Consider the following 25,921-nt stretch of genomic DNA (forward strand, 5'->3'; position numbering starts at 1 on the left):
GCTGGGAGATTATACAGTGTACACTGGAGGATTCTGGGTGATGAGAGGAGACTGCTGGGAGATTATACAGTATACACTGGAGGATTCTGGTTGATGAGAGGAGACTGCTGGGAGATTATACAGTATAGACTGGAGGATTCTGGATGATGAGAGGAGACTGCTGGGAGATTATACAGTATACACTGGAGGATTCTGGATGATGAGAGGAGACTGCTGGGAGATTATACAGTATACAGTGGAGGATTCTGGGTGATGAGAGGGGACTGCTGGGAGATTATACAGTGTACACTGGAGGATTCTGGATGAGGAGAGGAGACTGCTGGGAGATTATACAGTGGAGGATTCTGGGTGATGAGAGGAGACTGCTGGGAGATTATACAGTGTACACTGGAGGATTCTGGATGATGAGAGGAGACTGCTGGGTGATTATACAGTGTACACTGGAGGATTCTGGATGATGAGAGGAGACTGCTGGGTGATTATACAGTGTACACTGGAGGATTCTGGGTGATGAGAGGAGACTGCTGGGAGATTATACAGTGTACACTGGAGGATTCTGGGTGATGAGAGGAGACTGCTGGGAGATTATACAGTACACACTGGAGGATTCTGGGTGATGAGAGGAGACTGCTGGGAGATTATACAGTACACACTGGAGGATTCTGGGTGATGAGAGGAGACTGCTGGGAGATTATACAGTATACACTGGAGGATTCTGGGTGATGAGGAGACTGCTGGGAGTTTATACAGTAAACACTGTGGGATTCTGGGTTATGAGAGGAGACTGCTGGGAGATTATACAGTATACACTGGGGGATTCTGGGTGATGAGAGGAGCCTGCTGGGAGATTATACAGTGTACACTGGAGGATTCTGGGTGATGAGAGGAGACTGCTGGGAGATTATACAGTATACACTGGAGGATTCTGGGTGATGAGTAGACTTCTGGGAGATTATACAGTATACACTGGAGGATTCTGGGTGATGAGAGTAGACTTCTGGGAGATTATACAGTGTACACTGGGGGATTCTGGGTGATGAGAGTAGACTTCTGGGAGATTATACTGTATACACTGGAGGATTCTGGGTGGTGAGAGTAGACTTCTGGGAGATTATACAGTATACACTGGAGGATTCTGGGTGATGAGAGGAGACTTCTGGGAGATTATACAGTGTACACTGGAGGATTCTGGGTGAGGAGAGGAGACTGCTGGGAGATTATACAGTGTACACTGGGGGATTCTGGGTGATGAGAGGAGACTTCTGGGAGATTATACATTATACACTGGAGGATTCTGGGTGAGGAGAGGAGACTGCTGGGAGATTATACAGTGTACACTGGGGGATTCTGGGTGATGAGAGGAGACTGCTGGGAGATTATACAGTATACACTGGAGGATTCTGGGTGAAGAGAGGAGACTTCTGGGAGATTATACAGTGTACACTGGAGGATTCTGGGTGAGGAGAGGAGACTGCTGGGAGATTATACAGTATACACTGGAGGATTCTGGGTGATGAGAGGAGACTGCTGGGAGATTATACATTATACACTGGAGGATTCTGGGTTATGAGAGGAGACTGCTGGGAGATTATACAGTATACACTGGATGATTCTGGGTGAAGAGAGGAGACTTCTGGGAGATTATACAGTATACACTGGAGGATTCTGGGTGATGAGAGGAGACTGCTGGGAGATTATACAGTGTACACTGGAGGATTCTGGGTGATGAGAGGAGACTGCTGGGAGATTATACAGTATACACTGGAGGATTCTTGGTGAAGAGAGGAGACTTCTGGGAGATTATACAGTATACACTGGAGGATTCTGGGTGATGAGAGGAGACTGCTGGGAGATTATACAGTGTACACTGGAGGATTCTGGGTGATGAGAGGAGACTGCTGGGAGATTATACAGTATACACTGGAGGATTCTGGGGGATGAGAGGAGACTGCTGGGAGATTATACAGTGTACACCGGAGGATTCTGGGTGATGAAAGGAGACTGCTGGGAGATTATACAGTATACACTGGAGGATTCTGGTTGAAGAGAGGAGACTTCTGGGAGATTATACTGTATACACTGGAGCATTCTGGGTGATGAGAGTAGACTTCTGGGAGATTATACAGTATACACTGGGGGATTCTGGGTGATGAGAGGAGACTTCTGGGAGATTATACAGTGTACACTGAAGGATTCTGGGTGATGAGAGGAGACTGCTGGGAGATTATACAGTATACACTGGAGGATTCTGGGTGAAGAGAGGAGACTTCTGGGAGATTATACAGTGTACACTGGAGGATTCTGGGTGAGGAGAGGAGACTATTGGAGATTATACAGTATACACTGGAGGATTCTGGGTTATGAGAGGAGACTGCTGGGAGATTATACAGTATACACTGGAGGATTCTTGGTGAAGAGAGGAGACTTCTGGGAGATTATACAGTATACACTGGAGGATTCTGGGTGATGAGAGGAGACTGCTGGGAGATTATACAGTGTACACTGGAGGATTCTGGGTGATGAGATGAGACTGCTGGGAGATTATACAGTATACACTGGAGGATTCTGGGGGATGAGAGGAGACTGCTGGGAGATTATACAGTGTACACTGGAGGATTCTGGGTGATGAGAGGAGACTGCTGGGAGATTATACAGTATACACTGGAGGATTCTGGGTGATGGGGGGAGACTGCTGAGAGATTTTACAGTATACACTGGAGGATTCTGGGTTATGAGAGGAGAATGCTGGGAGATTATACAGTATACACTGGAGGATTCTGGGTGATGAGAGGAGACTGCTGGGAGATTATACAGTATACACTGGAGGATTCTGGGTGATGAGAGGAGACTGCTGGGAGATTATACAGTGTACACTGGAGGATTCTGGGTGAGGAGAGGAGACTGCTGGGAGATTATACAGTATACACTGGAGGATTCTTGGTGAAGAGAGGAGACTTCTGGGAGATTATACAGTATACACTGGAGGATTCTGGGTGATGAGAGGAGACTGCTGGGAGATTATACAGTATACACTGGAGGATTCTGGGGGATGAGAGGAGACTGCTGGGAGATTATACAGTATACACTGGAGGATTCTGGGGGATGAGAGGAGACTGCTGGGAGATTATACAGTGTACACTGGAGGATTCTGGGTGATGAGAGGAGACTGCTGGGAGATTATACAGTGTACACTGGAGGATTCTGGGTGATGGGGGGAGACTGCTGAGAGATTTTACAGTATACACTGGAGGATTCTGGGTTATGAGAGGAGAATGCTGGGAGATTATACAGTATACACTGGAGGATTCTGGGTGATGAGAGGAGACTGCTGGGAGATTATACAGTATACACTGGAGGATTCTGGGTGATGGGAGGAGACTGCTGAGAGATTATACATTATACACTGGAGGATTCTGGGTGATGAGAGGAGACTGCTGGGAGATTATACAGTATACACTGGAGGATTCTGGGTGATGAGAGGAGACTGCTGGGAGATTATACAGTATACACTGGAGGATTCTGGGTGATGGGAGGAGACTGCTGAGAGATTATACATTATACACTGGAGGATTCTGGGTGATGAGAGGAGACTGCTGGGAGATTATACAGTGTACACTGGAGGATTCTGGGTGATGAGAGGAGACTGCTGGGAGATTATACAGTATACACTGGAGGATTCTGGTTGAAGAGAGGAGACTGCTGGGAGATTATACAGTATACACTGGAGGATTCTGGGTTATGAGAGGAGAGTGCTGGGAGATTATACAGTATACACTGGAGGATTCTGGGTGATGAGAGGAGACTGCTGGGAGATTATACAGTATACACTGGAGGATTCTGGTTGAAGAGAGGAGACTGCTGGGAGATTATACAGTATACACTGGAGGATTCTGGGTTATGAGAGGAGAGTGCTGGGAGATTATACAGTATACACTGGAGGATTCTGGTTGAAGAGAGGAGACTGCTGGGAGATTATACAGTATACACTGGAGGATTCTGGTTGAAGAGAGGAGACTGCTGGGAGATTATACAGTGTACACTGGAGGATTCTGGTTGAAGAGAGGAGACTGCTGGGAGATTATACAGTATACACTGGAGGATTCTGGGTTATGAGAGGAGAGTGCTGGGAGATTATACAGTATACACTGGAGGATTCTGGGTGATGAGAGGAGACTGCTGGGAGATTATACAGTATACACTGGAGGATTCTGGGTGATGAGAGGAGACTGCTGGGAGATTATACAGTATACACTGGGGGATTCTGGGTGAGGAGAGGAGACTGCTGGGAGATTATACAGTATACACTGGAGGATTCTGGGTGATGAGTGGAGACTGCTGGGAGATTATACAGTATACACTGGAGGATTCTGGGTGATGAGAGGAGACTGCTGGGAGATTATACAGTATACACTGGAGGATTCTGGATGATGGGAGGAGACTGCTGGGAGATTATACAGTATACACTGGAGGATTCTGGGTGATGAGAGGAGACTGCTGGGAGATTATACAGTATACACTGGGGGATTCTGGGTGATGGGAGGAAACTGCTGGGAGATTATACAGTATACACTGGGGGATTCTGGGTGATGAGAGGAGACTGCTGGGAGATTATACAGTATACACTGGAGGATTCTGGGTGATGAGAGGAGACTGCTGGGAGATTATACAGTATACTCTGGAGGATTCTGGGTGATGAGAGGAGACTGCTGGGAGATTATACAGTATACACTGGAGGATTCTTGGTGATGAGAGGAGACTGCTGGGAGATTATACAGTGTACACTGGAGGATTCTGGGTTATGAGAGGAGACTGCTGGGAGATTATACAGTATACACTGGAGGATTCTGGGTGATGAGAGGAGACTGCTGGGAGATTAGATAGTATACACTGGGGGATTCTGGGTGATGAGAGGAGACTGCTGGGAGATTATACACTATACACTGGAGGATTCTGGGTGATGAGAGGAGACTGCTGGGAGATTATACAGTATACTCTGGAGGATTCTGGGTGATGAGAGGAGACTGCTGGGAGATTATACAGTATACACTGGAGGATTCTTGGTGATGAGAGGAGACTGCTGGGAGATTATACAGTGTACACTGGAGGATTCTGGGTTATGAGAGGAGACTGCTGGGAGATTATACAGTGTACACTGGAGGATTCTGGGTGATGAGAGGAGACTGCTGGGAGATTATACAGTATACACTGGGGGATTCTGGGTGATGGGAGGAGACTGCTGGGAGATTATACAGTGTACACTGGAGGATTCTGGGTGATGAGAGGAGACTGCTGGGAGATTATACAGTATACACTGGGGGATTCTGGGTGATGGGAGGTGTGATTAAACACTCCGGGATCGCCTTTGCTGGGGTCAAAGGTCACGTGCGTTCAGCATGAAACTCAGGCGCAGAGCTGGGATTCGTGTATAACTGACCCTGGGTCAGGTTTATTAACGGTGAAAGCAATGCAAAAGGAAATAAAACATAAAACAAATCCTTGCCTGTCCGGCACTAACTAAACAATGGACAACCTAACTACCAACTGGCAGGCTTCTCCCGTCCATCCAAACCACAGTTGCAGTGGGCACTGCTTCCACTCACGTGTGTCTCTCACACAGACAGGCTCTCTGTGTTCCCAGGCTGAGACACTCACACACCCACCTGGCATCCTTTTATATCCACCTCCCATTATCCATTAGTAAGCAGGTGCGATACTGACCAGACTAGGCCACATAGGAAAGGAATCTGGGCGAGATATACCTGCCCTCATCCACTATTCCCACATGATTCTCACATATCCCCCCCTTCTGCTCAGACCACTCCGGTCGAGCAATGACACCCGCCAAACAGTGCACTCGGGACAGGACATCTGCATTTCCCATCTGTACCCCTGGGCGGTGCTCCACCGTAAAAGTGTAGACCTGCAGGGCAAGGAACCACCGGGTCACTCGGCTATTCCGTTCCTTGTTCAAGTGCATCCACTTGAGAGGGGCATGGTCAGTGATCAGCCTGAACTTTCGGCCGACCAGGTAATATTTGAGGGCCTCTAGAGCCCACTTAATGGCGAGGCACTCTTTTTCTACGACTGCATACCTTTGCTCGTGTTTATTCAGCTTCCTGCTGAGATAGAGGACTGGGTGTTCCACTCCGTCCCTCACTTGTGAGAGTACGGCCCCGATACCGGTATCAGAGGCATCCGTTTGTACCACAAACTCGCTGCGGAAGTCCGGAGTCACCAGTACGGGCTGAGAGCAAAGTGCCCGTTTTAGGCTATGGAAGGCTTCTTCAGCCGCTAAACTCCATTTAATCATGACGGAGTCTTTCCCTTTTGTAAGATCCGTCAGGGGGGTAGCGATGGCTGCAAAATTGGGTATGAACCGGCGATAATAACCGGCGATCCCCAGGAAGGCTTGCACCTGCTTCTTGTTGACAGGTTGTGGCCAGTCCTGAACCGCCTGAATCTTATCATCCTGGGGTTTAACAACACCCCTCCCAATTACATACCCCAAATACCGGGCTTCTTCTAGCCCGATGTGACATTTCTTGGGGTTCGCGGTTAGACCTGCCTCCCACAGGTCGTCAATCACAGCTTGTACTTTCTGGAGATGAGTCTCCCAGTCCAAGCTGTAAATGACAATGTCATCCAAATAGGCCGAAGCGTACTGCCTATGTGGCCTCAGGACTCGATCCATCAGTCTCTGGAAGGTCGCCGGTGCTCCGTGCAGTCCAAACGGCATATACACATACTGAAATAGACCTTCTGGGGTAGCAAATGCTGTCTTTTCTCTGGCAGCCTCCACCAGAGGGATCTGCCAATACCCCTTTGTTAGGTCTAGGGTCGTAATATACCGGGCTTTTCCTAACCGATCTATTAACTCGTCGACCTGGGGCATGGGGTAGGCATCAAATTTTGAGACTGAATTCAGTTTCCTGAAGTCATTGCAGAACCGGATGGTGCCGTCCGGTTTAGGAATTAGCACAATCCGGCTGGACCAAGCACTGTGCGATTCCTCAATGACACCTAACTCTAACATTGCCTTCACTTCTCGGGAAACGGCTTCACGGCGCGCTTCCGGAATTCTGTAGGGCTTTACGTGAACTGTGACACCAGGTTCCGTTACAATGTCATGTTTTATTAGCGTAGTCTGCCCGGATTTTTCTGAGAAAAACTTTTGGTTGTGAAGTAGAAACTGCCTGACCTCAGTCTTTTGCCGCTCCGAGAGAGTCTCTGCAACCCGTACCTCCGGTACGGTATGCGAGCAGACAGGACGGGCCAGCTCCGCTGACAAGGCAGACCGATCCTTCCAGGGCTTTATCAGATTTACATGATAAATCTGTTCAGGTTTCCGTTTACCTGCCTGGTATACTTTGTAGTTTATTTCACCAACTCTTTCCTTGATCTCAAAGGGGCCCTGCCACTTTGCCAGGAACTTACTGTCCACCGTGGGGACCAGGATCAACACCCTATCTCCGGGTGCAAACGTACGGATCTTGGCGCCCCTATCATAGATTCTTTTTTGGGCTCCTTGAGCCTGTATCATGTGTTCTTTGACGATAGGCATAACAGCCGCAATACGGTCCTGCATTTGTGTGACGTGATCTATCACTGTTTTAAACGGAGTGACCTGACCCTCCCAGGTTTCTTTTGCAACGTCTAACAGTCCGCGAGGACGTCGGGCGTACAATAGCTCGAAAGGCGAGAATCCCGTGGAAGACTGGGGTACTTCCCTGATGGCAAAAAGCAAATACGGAAGTAAATAGTCCCAGTTCTTCCCATCCTTGATAATCACCTTTCTCAGCATCTGCTTCAGAGTTTTATTGAACCGTTCGACCAACCCGTCTGTTTGAGGGTGATACACGGATGTGCGTAACGGTTCGATTTGTAACAATCTGCAGAGCTCCTTCATTACCCTGGACATGAAGGGGGTCCCCTGGTCGGTGAGTATCTGTTTTGGTATACCGACCCGACTAAACACATGCACCAGTTCCTTGGCAATCGTCTTGGTGGCCGTGTTACACAAAGGGATGGCCTCCGGGTAACGAGTGGCATAATCCAAGATGACCAGGATATGTTGGTGTCCACGTGCAGACCGTGGAAGGGGCCCAACTAAATCCATCCCAATCCTCTCAAACGGGACTTCAATAATAGGTAGGGGTACCAAAGGGCTACAGAACCGGGGCTTAGGTGCAGAGGCTTGGCAGTCAGGACAAGACTCACAATATACACGGATATCGTGATGCATGCCTGGCCAAACAAAACAGTGTAATATCCTTTCGGTGGTTTTCTGGACTCCCAGGTGACCTCCCATCACATGTCCGTGGGCCAGGTCCAGCACCTGCCGCCGGTAGGGTTTTGGCACGACTAATAGTTGCACCGTATCTTCCCCCTTTTTCTCTATCTGATAGAGTAAATCATTCTCCAGAACCATGTAAGGATATGCCAGCCTAGAGCCAGGTTCTACGGGTACCCCATTTATCACTTTTACATTTGTCCTAGCCTGAGAAAGGGTAGGATCCTTTATTTGCTCGCTTTGGAAGTCATCTTTCTGAACTTCTAAATCTGGCAAACGGGGAGGTGGACGGCTGTCAGCCTCCTCCTCTTCCCCGGTCTCCTCCATATCACCCGCCATGACTGAAAACGGGAACTGCAGGTCATTTCCCGCAGACTCTTCCCCCGAGTCTTCCGGGGAGACCTCTTCCCGGGGTTCGGGACCCACACGCGCCCTGGGAGAAGAATCATGTACACTACTACCCGAAGGCATCAACTGATTCTCCCACAATTGCCAGAAGTGGGGAAAATCCCGGCCCAGGATAACATCATGCAATAACGCCGGGACGAGTCCCACTTTATGTTGCACAGACCCATAGGAAGTTGTAATGCATATGACCGTGGTGAGGTACGAACAGGTGTCTCCATGCACACACGTTACAGAGAATTTGTCTGATGGTCCAGTCGGGGCTGGCACCAGACTGGCCTTCACCAGAGTCACCACACTTCCCGAGTCTAACAATGCCACCACATTTTTGCCATCAACAGATAAATCACACAAGTGTTTTTCCACATCCTTTTGACCGGCATTCACACTCACTACCCGTGCAACCATAGACATGCGGTTTTTAGAGTCTGTGACGTCGCACTGCATGGGTTCAGTAGTGACCAGACAGTTCTCAGCAATATGTCCCATCTCTTGGCAGCGGAAACACCTAACGGGCCCCTTGCTTAGACCATAGTTCGTTACTCTCGGCCTCGCAGTGCGGGCTGTCCCGTTTTCCTCCCCCACTGTCTTAGGGATTTTTCCTTCTCCCCTACTCCCTGGAACAGTCTTACCGGTTCCACGTGGAGATGATGAAGAACGAGGTGGGGTAGCGTCGTCTCGGAGTCCTTCCGCCACGGAGTAACGTTCAACCAGATCCACCAGTTGATCTGCCGTCGTAGGATTTCCATGGCTTACCCACTTCCTCAGGGCTGGCGGTAGAGCTCTCAGGTACTTGTCCAGGACGACTCTCTGGATTATCTCTGGCGCTGTCAACACCTCGGGTTGTAACCACTTCTTCGTCACGTGGATCAGGTCGAACATCTGTGACCGCGGTGGTTTATCCGGCTGATAAGTCCATTGATGCACTCTCTGTGCACGGACAGCGGTCGTCACTCCCAGCCGGGCCAAGATCTCGGCTTTCAATTTGTCAAAGTCCTGCGCGGCTTCAGGTTCTAAGTCATAATATGCCTTTTGGGTCTCACCGGAAAGAAACGGGGCAATCAGGCCGGCCCATCGTGCCTTCGGCCATTTTTCTCGCACCGCCGTCCGTTCAAACGTGGTCAGGTATGCCTCGACGTCATCTTCGGTCATCATTTTCTGCCAGTACCGACTCACGTGAATCACTCTCTACTCGGCTTCCAGGTTAAGCTCAGGTAAGCTTGCCAAGCGCTGCGCCACCTGCTGGAGAAGCGAACGATCGGTAACTGTCATGTCCACCAACTCCTTCAGCTGGGCCATCATCACCCGATTAGCTTCTTGCTGGACGGCGGTGGACTGTACCAGCGCTTTCACCACGTCCTCCATGCTCATGCTTGCAACGTGATGCCCGCGTTCTCCACCACAATGTGATAAAACACTCCGGGATCGCCTTTGCTGGGGTCAAAGGTCACGTGCATTCAGCATGAAACTCAGGCGCAGAGCTGGGATTCGGGTGTAACTGACACTGGGTCAGGTTTATTAACGGTGAAAGCAATGCAAAAGGAAATAAAACATAAAACAAATCCTTGCCTGTCCGGCACTAACTAAACAATGGACAACCTAACTACCAACTGGCGGGCTTCTCCCATCCAGCCAAACCACAGTTGCAGTGGGCACTGCTTCCACTCACGTGTGTCTCCCACACAGACAGGCTCTCTGTGTTCCCAGGCTGAGACACTCACACAACCACCTGGCATCCTTTTATATCCACCTCCCATTATTCATTAGTAAGCAGGTGCGATACTGACCAGACTAGGCCACATAGGAAAGGAATCTGGGCGAGATATACCTGCCCTCATCCACTATTCCCACATGATTCTCACAGAGGATACTGCTGGGAGATTATACAGTATACACTGGGGGATTCTGGGTGATGAGAGGAGACTGCTGGGAGATTATACAGTATACACTGGAGGATTCTGGGTGAGGAGGGGAGACTGCTGGGAGATTATACAGTATACACTGGAGGATTCTGGGTGATGAGAGGAGACTGCTGGGAGATTATACAGTATACACTGGAGGATTCTGGGTGATGAGAGGAGACTGCTGGGAGATTATACAGTATACACTGGAGGATTCTGGGTGATGAGAGGAGACTGCTGGGAGATTATACAGTATACACTGGAGGATTCTGGGTGATGAGAGGAGACTGCTGGGAGATTATACAGTGGACACTGGAGGATTCTGGGGGATGAGAGGAGACTGCTGGGAGATTATACAGTATACACTGGAGGATTCTGGGTGATGAGAGGAGACTGCTGGGAGATTATACAGTATACACTGGAGGATTCTGGGTGATGAGAGGAGACTGCTGGGAGATTATACAGTATACACTGGAGGATTCTGGGTGATGAGAGGAGACTGCTGGGAGATTATACAGTATACACTGGAGGATTCTGGGTTATGAGAGGAGACTGCTGGGAGATTATACAGTATACACTGGAGGATTCTGGGTGATGAGTGGAGACTGCTGGGAGATTATACAGTATACACTGGAGGATTCTGGGTGATGAGAGGAGACTGCTGGGAGATTATACAGTGTACACTGGGGGATTCTGGGTGATGAGTGGAGACTGCTGGGAGATTATACAGTGTACACTGGAGGATTCTGGGTGATGAGTGGAGACTGCTGGGAGATTATACAGTATACACTGGAGGATTCTGGGTGATGAGAGGAGACTGCTGGGAGATTATACAGTATACACTGGAGGATTCTGGGTTATGAGAGGAGACTGCTGGGAGATTATACAGTATACACTGGAGGATTCTGGGTGATGAGTGGAGACTGCTGGGAGATTATACAGTATACACTGGAGGATTCTGGGTGATGAGAGGAGACTGCTGGGAGATTATACAGTGTACACTGGGGGATTCTGGGTGATGAGTGGAGACTGCTGGGAGATTATACAGTGTACACTGGAGGATTCTGGGTGATGAGAGGAGACTGCTGGGAGATTATACAGTGTACACTGGGGGATTCTGGGTGATGAGTGGAGACTGCTGGGAGATTATACAGTATACACTGGAGGATTCTGGGTGATGAGAGGAGACTGCTGGGAGATTATACAGTATACACTGGGGGATTCTGGGTGATGAGTGGAGACTGCTGGGAGATTATACAGTGTACACTGGAGGATTCTGGGTGATGAGTGGAGACTGCTGGGAGATTATAAAGTGTACACTGGGGGATTCTGGGTGATGAGTGGAGACTGCTGGGAGATTATACAGTGTACACTGGAGGATTCTGGGTGATGAGAGGAGACTGCTGGGAGATTATACAGTGTACACTGGAGGATTCTGGGTGATGAGTGGAGACTGCTGGGAGATTATACAGTATACACTGGAGGATTCTGGGTGATGAGAGGAGACTGCTGGGAGATTATACAGTGTACACTGGAGGATTCTGGGTGATGAGTGGAGACTGCTGGGAGATTATACAGTGTACACTGGAGGATTCTGGGTGATGAGTGGAGACTGCTGGGAGATTATAAAGTGTACACTGGGGGATTCTGGGTGATGAGAGCAGACTGCTGGGAGATTATACAGTATACACTGGAGGATTCTGGGTGATGAGAGGAGACTGCTGGGAGATTATACAGTATACACTGGAGGATTCTGGGTGATGAGAAGAGACTGCTGGGAGATTATACAGTATACACTGGAGGATTCTGGGTGATGAGAGGAGACTGCTGGGAGATTATACAGTATACACTGGAGGATTCTGGGTGATGAGAGGAGACTGCTGGGAGATTATACAGTATACACTGGAGGATTCTGGGTGATGAGAGGAGACTGCTGGGAGATTATACAGTATACACTGGAGGATTCTGGGGGATGAGAGGAGACTGCTGGGAGATTATACAGTGTACACTGGGGGATTCTGGGTGATGAGAGGAGACTGATGGGAGATTATACAGTATACGGGAGGATTCTGGGTGATGAGGGGAGACTGCTGGGAGATTATACAGTATACACTGGAGGATTCTGGGTGCAGAGAGGAGACTTCTGGGAGATTATACAGTATACACTGGAGGATTCTGGGTGATGAGAGGAGACTGCTGGGAGATTATACAGTGTACACTGGAGGATTCTGGGTGATGAGAGGAGACTGCTGGGAGATTATACAGTATACACTGGAGGATTCTGGGTGAAGAGAGGAGACTTCTGGGAGATTATACAGTATACACTGGAGGATTCTGGGTGATGAGAGGAGATTGCTGGGAGATTATACAGTATACACTGGAGGATTCTGGGTGATGAGAGGAGCCTGCTGGGAGATTATACAGTATACACTGGAGGATTCTGGGTGATGGGAGGAGACTGCTGGGAGATTATACAGTATACACTGGAGGATTCTGGGTGATGAGAGGAGACTGCTGGGAGATTATACAGTATACACTGGAGGATTCTGGATGATGGGAGGAGACTGCTGGGAGATTATACAGTATACACTGGAGGATTCTGGGTGATGAGAGGAGACTGCTGGGAGATTATACAGTGTACACTGGAGGATTCTGGGTGAGGAGAGGAGACTGCTGGGAGATTATACAGTATACACTGGAGGATTCTGGGTGATGGGAGGAAACTGCTGGGAGATTATACAGTATACACTGGAGGATTCTGGGTGATGGGAGGAGATTGCTGGGAGATTACACAGTGTACACTGAAGGATTCTGGGTGATGAGAGGAGCCTGCTGGGAGATTATACAGTATACACTGAAGGATTCTGGGTGATGAGAGGAGCCTGCTGGGAGATTATACAGTGTACACTGGAGGATCCTGGGTGAGGAGAGGAGACTGCTGGGAGATTATACATTATACACTGGAGGATTCTGGGTGATGAGAGGAGACTGCTGGGAGATTATACAGTATACACTGGAGGATTCTGGGGGATGAGAGGAGACTTCTGGGAGATTATACATTATACACTGGAGGATTCTGGGTTATGAGAGGAGACTGCTGGGAGAGATTATACAGTATACACTGAAGGATTCTGGGTGATGGGAGGAGACTGCTGGGAGATTATACAGTATACACTGGGGGATTCTGGGTGATGAGAGGAGACTGCTGGGAGATTATACATTATACACTGGAGGATTCTGGGTGATGAGAGGAGACTGCTGGGAGATTATACAGTATACACTGGGGGATTCTGGGGGATGAGAGGAGACTGCTGGGAGATTATACAGTATACACTGGAGGATTCTGGGTGATGAGAGGAGACTGCTGGGAGATTATACAGTATACACTGGAGGATTCTGGATGATGGGAGGAGACTGCTGGGAGATTATACAGTGTACACTGGGGGATTCTGGGTGATGGGAGGAGACTGCTGGGAGCTTATACAGTGTACACTGGAGGATTCTGGATGATGGGAGGAGACTGCTGGGAGATTATACAGTATACACTGGAGGATTCTGGGTGATGAGAAGAGACTGCTGGGAGATTATACAGTATACACTGGAGGATTCTGGGTGCAGAGAGGAGACTTCTGGGAGATTATACAGTATACACTGGAGGATTCTGGGTGATGGGAGGAGACTGCTGGGAGATTATACAGTATACACTGGAGGATTCTGGGTGCAGAGAGGAGACTTCTGGGAGATTATACAGTATACACTGGAGGATTCTGGGTGATGGGAGGAGACTGCTGGGAGATTATACAGTGTACACTGGGGGATTCTGGGTGATGGGAGGAAACTGCTGGGAGATTATACAGTATACACTGGAGGATTCTGGGTGATGGGAGGAGATTGCTGGTAGATTACACAGTGTACACTGGAGGATTCTGGGTGATGAGGAGACTGCTGGGAGATTATACAGTATACACTGGAGGATTCTGGGTGATGGGAGGAAACTGCTGGGAGATTATACAGTATACACTGGAGGATTCTGGGTGATGGGAGGAGATTGCTGGTAGATTACACAGTGTACACTGGAGGATTCTGGGTGATGAGGAGACTGCTGGGAGATTATACAGTATACACTGGAGGATTCTGGGTGATGGGAGGAAACTGCTGGGAGATTATACAGTATACACTGGGGGATTCTGGATGATGGGAGGAGACTGCTGGTAGATTATACAGTATACACTGGGGGATTCTGGGTGATGGGAGGAAACTGCTGGGAGATTATACAGTATACACTGGAGGATTCTGGGTGATGGGAGGAGATTGCTGGTAGATTACACAGTGTACACTGAAGGATTCTGGGTGATGAGAGGAGCCTGCTGGGAGATTATACAGTATACACTGGGGGATTCTGGGTGATGGGAGGAGACTGCTGGGAGATTATACAGTATACACTGGAGGATTCTGGGTGATGGGAGGAGACTGCTGGGAGATTACACAGTGTACACTGAAGGATTCCGGGTGATGAGAGGAGCCTGCTGGGAGATTACACAGTGTACACTGAAGGATTCTGGGTGATGAGAGGAGACTGCTGGGAGATTATACAGTATACACTGGAGGATTCTGGGTGAGGAGAGGAGACTGCTGGGAGATTATACAGTATACACTGGAGGATTCTGGGTGAAGAGAGGCGACTGCTGGGAGATTATACAGTATACATTGGAGGATTCTGGGTGAAGAGAGGAGGCTGCTGGGAGATTATACAGTATACAATGGAGGATTCTGGGTGAGGAGAGGAGGCTGCTGGGAGATTATACAGTGTACACTGGAGGATTCTGGGTGATGAGAGGAGATTGCTGGGAGATTATACAGTGTACACTGGAGGATTCTGGGTGAAGAGAGGAGACTGCTGGGAGATTATACAGTATACACTGGAGGATTCTGGGTGATGAGAGGAGACTGCTGGGAGATTATACAGTGTACACTGGAGGATTCTGGGTGATGAGAGGAGATTGCTGGGAGATTATACAGTATACACTGGAGGATTCTGGGTGAAGAGAGGAGACTGCTGGGAGATTATACACTATACACTGGAGGATTCTGGGTGATGAGAGGAGACTGCTGGGAGATTATATAGTGTACACTGGAGGATTCTGGGTGATGAGAGGAGACTGCTGGGAGATTATACAGTATACACTGGAGGATTCTGGGTGAAGAGAGGAGACTGCTGGGAGATTATACAGTATACACTGGAGGATTCTGGGTGATGAGAGGAGACTGCTGGGAGATTATACAGTGTACACTGGAGGATTCTGGGTGATGAGAGGAGATTGCTGGGAGATTATACAGAATACACTGGAGGATTCTGGGTGATGAGAGGAGACTGCTGGGAGATTATACAGTGTACACTGGAGGATTCTGGGTGATGAGAGGAGACTGCTGGGAGATTATACAGAATACACTGGAGGATTCTGGGTGAAGAGAGGAGACTGCTGGGAGATTATACAGAATACACTGGAGGATTCTGGGTGAGGAGAGGAGGCTGCTGGCAGATTATACAGTGTACACTGGGGGATTCTGGGTGATGAGACTGCTGGGAGATAATACAGTATACACTGGAGGATTCTGGGTGATGATAGGAGACTGCTGGGAGATTATACAGTATACACTGGAGGATTCTGGGTGATGAGAGGAGACTGCTGGGAGACTATGCAGTATACACTGGAGGATTCTGGGTAATGTCGGTCTCCTTGGTTGTCAGGTTCCTCTCCGGTGTCAGGACGTCGCTCTCTATTTCTCCATGGAGGAGTGGGATTATGTAGAAGGACACTGGGATCAGTATAAGGACGTTGTGGTGGAGGAGCACCGGCCTCTTGTGTCACCAGGTAAGAGGAGACCTCGGTCATTCCTTTGTGGCCGTTTCTGTGGTCGGACTGGCAGATATAATACAGCCTCACTACTGTCCCAGGCTGTACATACTCGTGTCTGTAATTTCCAGTTAGTATATTTATTATTTTGTTCTTTGTGTGAATGTGCTCTGATGTGTAGTTTGTACATTATCCTTACATTACAAGGATGACTGCCTCAGTCCTAAGATGGCAGCAGAAATCTTTGCCTTCAGAATTATGGAAGAGGAGCAGGTTTGCTCCGGGACGTGGTCTGGAGGTCCAGGGGTCTCCTTTGTGCTACCCCTGATGATTGATGAGCATTGCTCAGTTACTGGGGAAGCAAGAACCATAGGAGGATCCCATATTGTGCACCTTCTGTTCCCTTGGTGATTGGGGGATATGCTTTGGATGCCAAAATATTTCTTCTAGATTCCCCATCCTGGATCAGAGGTGGGACATGGATGGGCCTTTACATTTAAATTTGTGATTTAAAAAAATGACATTTATTTTTATTTCTAACAGAAAATACAAGTGATCATCCTGGAGAAAATGTGATGTTATCGCTAGAATATAATGTCAAAGATGAAGATATCATGTGTCAGTCCTCAGGAGAAAGCCTCATTACTCTTGATGTACATCGAAAACATCTTGTTAAACATAAGAGAAATCACACAAGAGAGAAGCCGTATTCATGTTCCGAATGTAAGAAATTATTCTCGCACATATATCTTCTTACTATACATCAGAGAATACATACAGGAGAGAAGCCGTATTCATGTTTAGAATGTGAGAAATGCTTTTCAGACAAATCTCATCTTACTAGACATCAGAGAATACATACAGGAGAGAAGCCGTACTCATGTTCCGAATGTAAGAAATTATTCTCGCACATAAATCTTCTTACTATACATCAGAGAATACATACAGGAGAGAAGCCGTATTCATGTTCAGAATGTGAGAAATGCTTTTCAGACAAATCTCATCTTACTAGACATCAGAGAATACATACAGGAGAGAAGCCATACTCATGTTCAGAATGTAAGAAATGCTTTTCAGACAAATATCTTCTTACTAGACATCAGAGAATACATACAGGAGAGAAGCCGTATTCATGTTCAGATTGTGGAAAATGTTTTTCAGTCAAAGTTCTTCTTATTAGACATAAGAAAATTCACACAGGAGAGAAGCCTTTTTCTTGTTCACAATGTGGAAAATGTTTTATAGATAAATCAGATCTTGTTACACATGAGCAAATTCACACAGGAGTGAAGCCGTATTCATGTTCAGAATGTGGGAAATGTTTTACTGTAAAATCAAATCTTGTTACACATCAGAGAATTCACACAGGAGTGATGCCATATTCATGTTCAATATGTCATAAAGTTTTTAAATATAAACCAGGTCTTACTGCACATGAGAGAATTCACACAGGAAATGCTTATACTTGTTCAGAATGTGGAAAATCTTTTCTGCGTAAATCAAATCTTATGAGACATGTGAAAACGCACACAGAAGAAAAGCCGTATTCATGCTCAGAATGTGGAAAATCTTTTAGAGCTAAATCACATGTTGTTGCACATGAGAGAATTCACACAGGAGAGAAGCCGTATTCGTGTTCACTATGTCAGAAAACTTTTAAATATAAATCAAGTCTTATTAACCATGAGAGAATTCACACGGGAGAGAAGCCTTTTTCATGTTCAGAATGTGGGACGTCCTTCACAGATAAAAATAATCTTATTAGACATAAGAGAATTCACACGGGAGAGAAGCCTTTTTCATGCTCAGAATGTGGGAAATATTATAAACCCAAATCAAATATTGTTACACATAGGTTAATTCATTCAGGAGAGAAGCCGTATTCATACTCAGAATGTGGGAAATGTTTTCTATATAAATCAACTCTTAATAAGCATAAGAGTGTTCACACAGAAGAAAAGCCGTATTCGTGCTTAGATTGTGGAAAATGTTTTAGTACTGAGGCCCTCCTAAGTTCTCATCAAAGAGATCACACTGGAGAGAATCCAGTTACATGTAGCGAATGTGGGATCTCTTTTATATATGAATCAAGTCTTCTCCGACATAAGAAAATTCATGTTCAGAGTGTGGAAAATGTTACTTTAAAGGAATCATTTCAGGTGAAACAGCAGAGAAGTTACACAGTAGAGAAGCCGTACTCATGCTCCGAATGTGGAAAAAGCTTTATTAGCAAAGACAAACTTCATAGTCATCAGAGAAGTCACACATGGGGGGGAGCTGTTTAATATGAAACATTGTTCTAAATATCTACAACTTTTTCTCACAGTTTTACAAAGAATATATCACTTTTTTTTTTCAAAATGTAAAAATGTTGTTTGTAAACTTTAAGGAAGTTGTCCACTACTATGACAATCTCTTCTCAATCTGAATGTTTTCCCCAGTCAATTTATCAACACTTACCTCCTGTGCCGGTGCCATTTCAGCACTGTCTCCACTCAATCTCCTGGGGCTCACGTGAGGTTCTTACTTCACATGAGCCCTGCGCTCAATCAGCATCGGCTTCACTGTTCCCAGCAGTCAGGCACATAAGTAATTAATAGACAGGGAGCGGCCAGCACTGACTTCCTGTTAATTACTTATATATCTGAAGGCGAGGACAGTGACGCCGGCGCTGATTGAGCGCAGGGCTCATGTGACGTAACAGCCTCACGACAGCTCCGAGAGCGCGAGTGATGTCACCGCTGACATGGCACCGGCACAGGAGGTGAGTATTAGTATTATTTTTAATTAAACGAGGGCAAACATTCAGATTGAGAAGAGGCTGTAATAGTAGTGGACAACTTTTATCTTTTTTCTGGCATGCACTGGATTTGCCGAAACCTACATTACATTTAGTTGAGATCATCTGTGACCTGGATCCTTTGAGGGCAATAATTGTGGCCTTAAGTAGAACAGAAACATGATGATTGTACATGTATATGTTGTGTCAGTTTTGATCTTCATACAAATTGTATTTAAGGATAAAAGTGATGGGATTGGGCAAAAAAGAAAGAAATTTGCAATATATTTAGTATCCTGCATTATGATTTGTAAGCCGCCAAAGCCGGGAGAAGATCGGAAACATGAAAGACGTTCTTATACTGAAGTCTCATTTCTTCTGTTGGTTTCCAAATGCTAATTCAAGATATTGACCAGATATGCATCAATAAGTGCAAATTATGTCTGTGGGAGATTTTGTTTCCTTCTTTCCCATCTTGCACAGGAAGTCTTACATCCGCCCGCTGCAGCGTTATGGGATTTACAATAAAGCTTTGATTTGTTCCTTTGGTCTTTTGTTTCATTTTTCTTTAGCCTTTGACTAGTGGGTCTACTGGTATGTTTACGGTGTTTGCCATAGTGCAGGGGTTAGAGTGAGCCGAGTGTCCGTCCTCCTGACGGCTCCGTGATTAGTTTCCCCAGGACTCGTTCAGACGAGCGCTCTATAGATACATGTGCTGTTCCTGTGCACCATGAAGAGTTGGTGCACATGGCAGATTCTCGACACGAGCCAAGGGTGTGAGTCATAATGATTGTAGCGGCCCATATTCCTGTCCGATGTCTGTTCCAGACGTGTGTATGTATTGTGGGCAGAGGAAAGATGTATAGCTTTGTACCGTGAAACCAGTAGATAGAAAAATATTTAGAATTGAGAGTCTTCAGTGGTTGATACCTTTTAATCCCTAACTGAAAAGATGGTGACTACTGTTGAGCATTCCGATACCGCAAGTATCGGGTATCGGCCGATATTAGCGGTATCGGAATTCCGATACTGACTTCCGATACTTTTGTCATATCGGATTCCGGAATCGGAAGTTCAAAGTTAATTGACAGCCGAAATGACGTCATCATGATGCGCGGTGTGTGCGCATCATGATGCGCCGTCATTTCGGGCCTTCCGGGGGTCTCTGCCGGGGGGCTGTGTGGACTGCCCGGGGTCTGTACCGGCCTGCCGGGGGGCTGTGCCGGCCTGCCGGTGGTCTGTACCGGCCTGCCGGGGGGCTGTGCCGGCCTGCCGGTGGTCTGTGCACCCTGTGGGGGTCTGTGCCGGCCTGCCGGGGGGCTGTGCCGGCCTGCCGGGGGGCTGTGCCGGCCTGCCGGGGGGCTGTGCCGGCCTGCCGGGGGGCTGTGCTGATGTCCGGGAGTCTGTGCAGGCATCGTCCGATGGGACTACAAGTCCCATCGGGCGATGCCTGCTACCATGACAGTGATTGACACATTAGCCAATGATGGGACAGTAGTAGTCCCATCATCCGGCTAATGTGTTAAATGTAAAAAAAAATAAAAAAATACTACATACATACATACTACATACATGCTACATACATACTACATGCTACATACATACTACATATATGCTACATGCATGCTACATACATACTACATATATGCTACATGCATGCTACATACATACTACATATATACTACATGCATGCTACATACATACTACATATATACTACATGCATGCTACATACATACTACATATATACTACATGCATGCTACATACATACTACATATATACTACATGCATGCTACATACATACTACATATATACTACATGCATGCTACATACATACTACATATATACTACATGCATGCTACATACATACTACATATATACTACATGCATGCTACATACATACTACATATATACTACATGCATGCTACATACATACTACATATATACTACATGCATGCTACATACATACTACATATATGCTACATACATAGAATCATAGAATTGTAGAGTTGGAAGGGACCTCCTGGGCCATCTGGTCCAACCCCCTGCTCAAAGCAGGATTCGCTAAATCATCCCAGTCAGATGTCTGTCCAGCCTCTGTTTGAAGACTTCCATTGAAGGAGAACTCACCACTTCTCGTGGCAGCCTGTTCCACTCATTGATCACTCTAACTGTCAAAAAGTTTTTTCTAATATCTAATCTGTGTCTCCTCCCATTCAGTTTCATCCCATTGCTTCTAGTCTTTCCTTGTGCAAATGAGAATAAAGTTGATCCTTCTACAATGTGACAGCCCTTTAGATATTTGTAGACAGCTATTAAGTCTCCTCTCAGTCTTCTCTTTTGCAAACTAAACATTCCCAAATCCTGCAACCTTTCTTCATAAGACAGGGTTTGCAGACCGGTCACCATTCTGGTCGCTCTTTTCTGAACTTGCTCCAGTTTGTTGATGTCTTTTTTAAAATGTGGTGCCCAAAACTGGACACAATATTCCAGATGAGGTCTGACCAAAGAGGAGTAGAGGGAAATAATGACTTCACGTGATCTAGACTGTATGCTTCTGTTAATACATCCTAGAATTGCATTTGCCTTTTTTGCTGCTGCATCACACTGTTGACTCATATTCAGTCTGTGATCTATTAGTATACCCAAGTCTTTTTCACATGTGCTGTCACTTAGCCCTATTCCTCCCATTCTATATATGCTTTTTCCATTTTTATTGCCCAGATGTAGTACTTTGCATTTCTCCCTGTTAAAAACCATTCTGTTAGTTGCTGCCCACTTCTCCAGTTTATTTAAATCTTTTTGAATCCTCTCTCTCTCTTCTCTAGTATTAGCTATCCCTCCTAGCTTTGTGTCATCAGCAAATTTAATCAGTTTACCCTCAATTCCTTCATCTAAATCGTTGATAAAGATGTTGAACAATACAGGGCCCAGGACAGAGCCCTGTGGTACCCCACTTGAGACATTCTTCCAACTGGATGTGCAGCCATTTACGACCACTCTTTGGGTCCGATCACTAAGCCAGTTATGAATCCACCTAACAGTTGCCTTGTCCATTCCATACTTAATCATTTTTTTAATAAGGATTGTATGAGAGACTTTGTCAAATGCTTTGCTGAAGTCAAGATATACTATATCTACAGCATTTCCTTGATCCACCCAATCAGTGATACCGTCATAGAAGGAAATTAAGTTAGTCTGACATGACTTATTAGTTACAAACCCATGCTGACTCTGTTTAATCACTTCATTCTTATCCAGGTATTGACATACATGTTGTTTAATAATTTGTTCAAAGATCTTTCCTGGTATAGAAGTCAGACTCACCGGCCTATAGTTACCTGGGTCCACCTTCTTCCCCTTTTTGAAGATAGGAACAACATTTGCTCTTCTCCAGTCTTCTGGCACTTCTCCTGTTCTCCAAGAATTTTCAAAGATTATAGAGAGGGGTTCAAAAATTTCTTCTGCTATCTCCTTCAGTACTCTGGGGTGTAATTCATCTGGACCTGGAGACTTGAATTCATTTAGGCTAGCTAAGTGTTTCCTCACTATCTTTCTGTTTATAGATATCCTGGATTCTTCTATTCCCTTAATAGGACAGTGAATAACAGTTGATGTTACATTTCCTTTCTGAGAGAAAACAGATGCAAAATAGGAATTTAAAAGTTCAGCCTTCTCAACATCCTGTCTTACCATTTCATCATTTTCATCCTGTAAAAATCCTATAGCATCTTTGACTTTTCTTTTACTTTTGACATATCCCCAAAATCCTTTATTATTGCTTTTGACATCTCTTGCAAGCCTCAATTCATTTTCAGCTTTAGCTAATCTGATTTGTGCCCTGCAGGTTCTGCAGACAGCATTATATTCTTCTTTAGATATGCCTCCCTCTTTCCATTTTATAAACATTTTTTTCTTCCTTTTTAGCATGTGCTTAAGTTCTGTGTTCATCCATCCTGGTTTCCTTAACTGCTTCCTATTCTTCCCTCTTTTCGGAATTGTTAACAACTGTGCTTTGAGAATTTCATTTTTCAAGATTTCCCATCCTTCCTGGACATTTTTGTCTTTAAGGATATCCAGCCATTGGATCCCTCCAATTCTCTTTCTGAATCCCTTAAAATCTGCCTTTCTGAAATCTAACCTTGACGTCTGAGTCTTCACAGGTCTTCCGCCTCTAGTTATCCAAAATTCTAAAATAGCATGGTCGCTACCTCCTAGGGTCCCAGCCACTTTTACCTCCTCAACCATTTCCTCCCTGTTTATAAGGATTAGATCCAAGGTAGCAGTTCCCCTTGTTTTCTCCCTTACCTTTTGGAAGATAAAGTTGTCAGCAAGAGAGGATAAGAATTTCCTTGACCTGTTAGTTTTGCCTGAGAGAGATTCCCAACAAATGTCTGGATAGTTGAAATCTCCCATGACAACTATGTCATATTTTTTGGAGAACTTGGCCATTTGATGCATAAAGAGTTCATCCATATCTTCAGCTTGCACAGGCGGCCTGTAGTAAATGCCTACAATGGTGTCCTTTCCATTGTTCTGTCCTTGTATTCTTACCCAAACAGTTTCCACAGAACTCCCAGTCTCTGAAGCTTCAATCTCTGTGCAGATATACGCGTTTCTAACATACAATGCGACACCCCCTCCTCGTTTATCAAGTCTGTTTCTTGCAAATAAGTTGTATCCTTCTAGTCTTGTATTCCAATCATGTGTATTGTCCCACCAAGTTTCAGTGATTCCAATGACATCATATTTCTTTTCCTGTGTTAGTAGTTCCAATTCTCCTTGTTTGTTGCCCATGCTTTGTGCATTAGTATAGAAACATTTTAGTTTGTGATTGGTTTCTCTTTCTCCAATATTTTTATTAATTAGATTCTTTCGTCTTTGTTCTTCCTTTCCACTTCTAATAGCAGAGTTCTCAATAGCATTTGTCAGGTGTATGGCTTTTTCTGGTCTTTTGCTTCCCTTCCCATGTTGTTCTAGTTTAAAGCTCTCCTTACAAGTGTAGCAAGGCGACTTCCAAATACATGCTTTCCAGTCTTCGTAAGGTGCACCCCATCTCTAGCAAGTAGTCCATCGTATAAGTAGTTCACTCCGTGATCCAGAAATCCAAATCGTTGCTGACGGCACCATCGACGTAGCCAGTTGTTCACCTGCAGAATCTTATTCCACCTCCTTGTTCCATGGCCATCCACTGGGAGGATGGAAGAGAAGACCACCTGCGCTCCCAGTTCTTTCACTTTCTTGCCTAAGTCTTCAAAGTCTCTGCAGATGGTTTCCAGGTCGTTTCTTGCAGTGTCATTTGTCCCCACATGTAGTAGCAGGAATGGGTAGTCATCTGTAGGTCTGAAGAGTCCTGATATCCTGTCAGACACATCTTTAATTTTTGCACCTGGAAGACAACACATTTCTCTTGAAGTTATATCCGGTCTGCAGATAGCGGCCTCTGTTCCTCTCAACAGGGAATCCCCCATGACCACCACTCTCCGTTTCTTCTTCACAACATTTTTCTTTCTCCATCCAGGAGGACTCTGAAGGCGTACAAGGTTGCTGTTTGTTGGCAAAGTCTTATCCTGATGTATTTCTTCATTGTTTTCCTGCGTGAGAGCCTGGTACTGGTTTCTGAGCAGTATGGGTGCTGACTGCCTCCTGATCCTCCTGCTTCTCTGGGTCACATGTCTCCATTCCTCTGTTTCTTCAGGTGCATTTCGAATTTCTTCTCTTTCTGTAACATGAAGAGATAATTCTGCTCTGTCCAAGAACTCTTCACCTTCCTTAATGATCTTCAACGTAGCTAACCTCTCTTCGAGATTTTGCAACTTTTCCTCCAACAGGGACACAAGCTTGCATTTGTGGCATGTGAAGTTTGGCTTTTCCACTGGTAAGTCTGTGAACATGTAGCAAGAAATGCAGCTCACCAAATGGCTCCTGGCCTCTTCCATCTTGAGATTTCTTAAAAACGATGAAGGATGAGCCCAAATTCCATCAAAATGGTAAAAGCTGTGTGGGAAATTCCCACGCAGCAATGGCATAAAGTGAGACTAGGGACTTTTTTTTTTTTAAGTGGCGGAGGAATACAGTGCGGAAGGATACCTACCTTCCGTCATTGGATTCCTGCAGCCCGTAGAGAGCGGTCGCATCAGCTGATGCTGCAGTTCTCTACCCAAGATCGTCGTGGGACACACTCGTGGACTGCTTTGGATCATGGGTGAGTATTTTTGTGGTTTATGTTAATATTTATTCCGTAAAAGACAATGGCTTCGGGGAACAATGTGACAAGTATTGGTAAGTATGTTACTCTATGTTATATGTACTGTATGTCTATGTATGTATTGTATGAATGTATTGTATGTAGCATGCATGTGGTATGTATGTAGTATATATGTGGCATGCATGTAGCATGCATGTAGTATGTATGTATGTAGTATGTATGTAGCATGCATGTAGTATATATGTGGTATGTATGTAGCATGTAGTATGCATGTAGTATGTATGTAGCATGTAGTATGTATGTAGCATGCATGTAGTATGTATGTAGTATATATGTAGCATGTAGTATGTATGTAGCATGCATGTAGTATATATGTGGTATGTATGTAGCATGTAGTATGTATGTAGCATGCATGTAGTATGTATGTAGTATATATGTAGCATGTAGTATGTAGCATGTAGTATGTATGTAGGATGTATGTAGC

The 25,921-nt window shown here is 45.9% G+C and overlaps 1 protein-coding gene across 7 annotated transcripts in view; it reads left to right on the forward strand.

The window, feature by feature from the left end:
* The window catches only part of LOC141065421 (uncharacterized), a 212,419-nt gene extending 192,642 nt beyond the window's left edge, over positions 1-19,777 (forward strand). For all 7 annotated transcript variants that reach the window (XM_073557905.1, XM_073557908.1, XM_073557911.1 and 4 more), the window contains 2 exons: positions 16,346-16,469; positions 16,995-19,777. In XM_073557905.1, the coding sequence (XP_073414006.1) occupies positions 16,346-16,469; positions 16,995-18,736 (1,866 nt within the window). In that variant the 3' untranslated portion in view covers positions 18,737-19,777. The remainder of the gene's footprint in view (positions 1-16,345; positions 16,470-16,994) is intronic.
* The last annotated feature ends 6,144 nt before the right edge of the window (positions 19,778-25,921 follow it).

The sequence above is a fragment of the Dendrobates tinctorius genome, unplaced genomic scaffold, assembly GCF_039654945.1.
Source record: "Dendrobates tinctorius isolate UK_male_01 unplaced genomic scaffold, ASM3965494v1 ptg000251l, whole genome shotgun sequence".
In the NCBI taxonomy this organism is placed as follows: domain Eukaryota; kingdom Metazoa; phylum Chordata; class Amphibia; order Anura; family Dendrobatidae; genus Dendrobates; species Dendrobates tinctorius.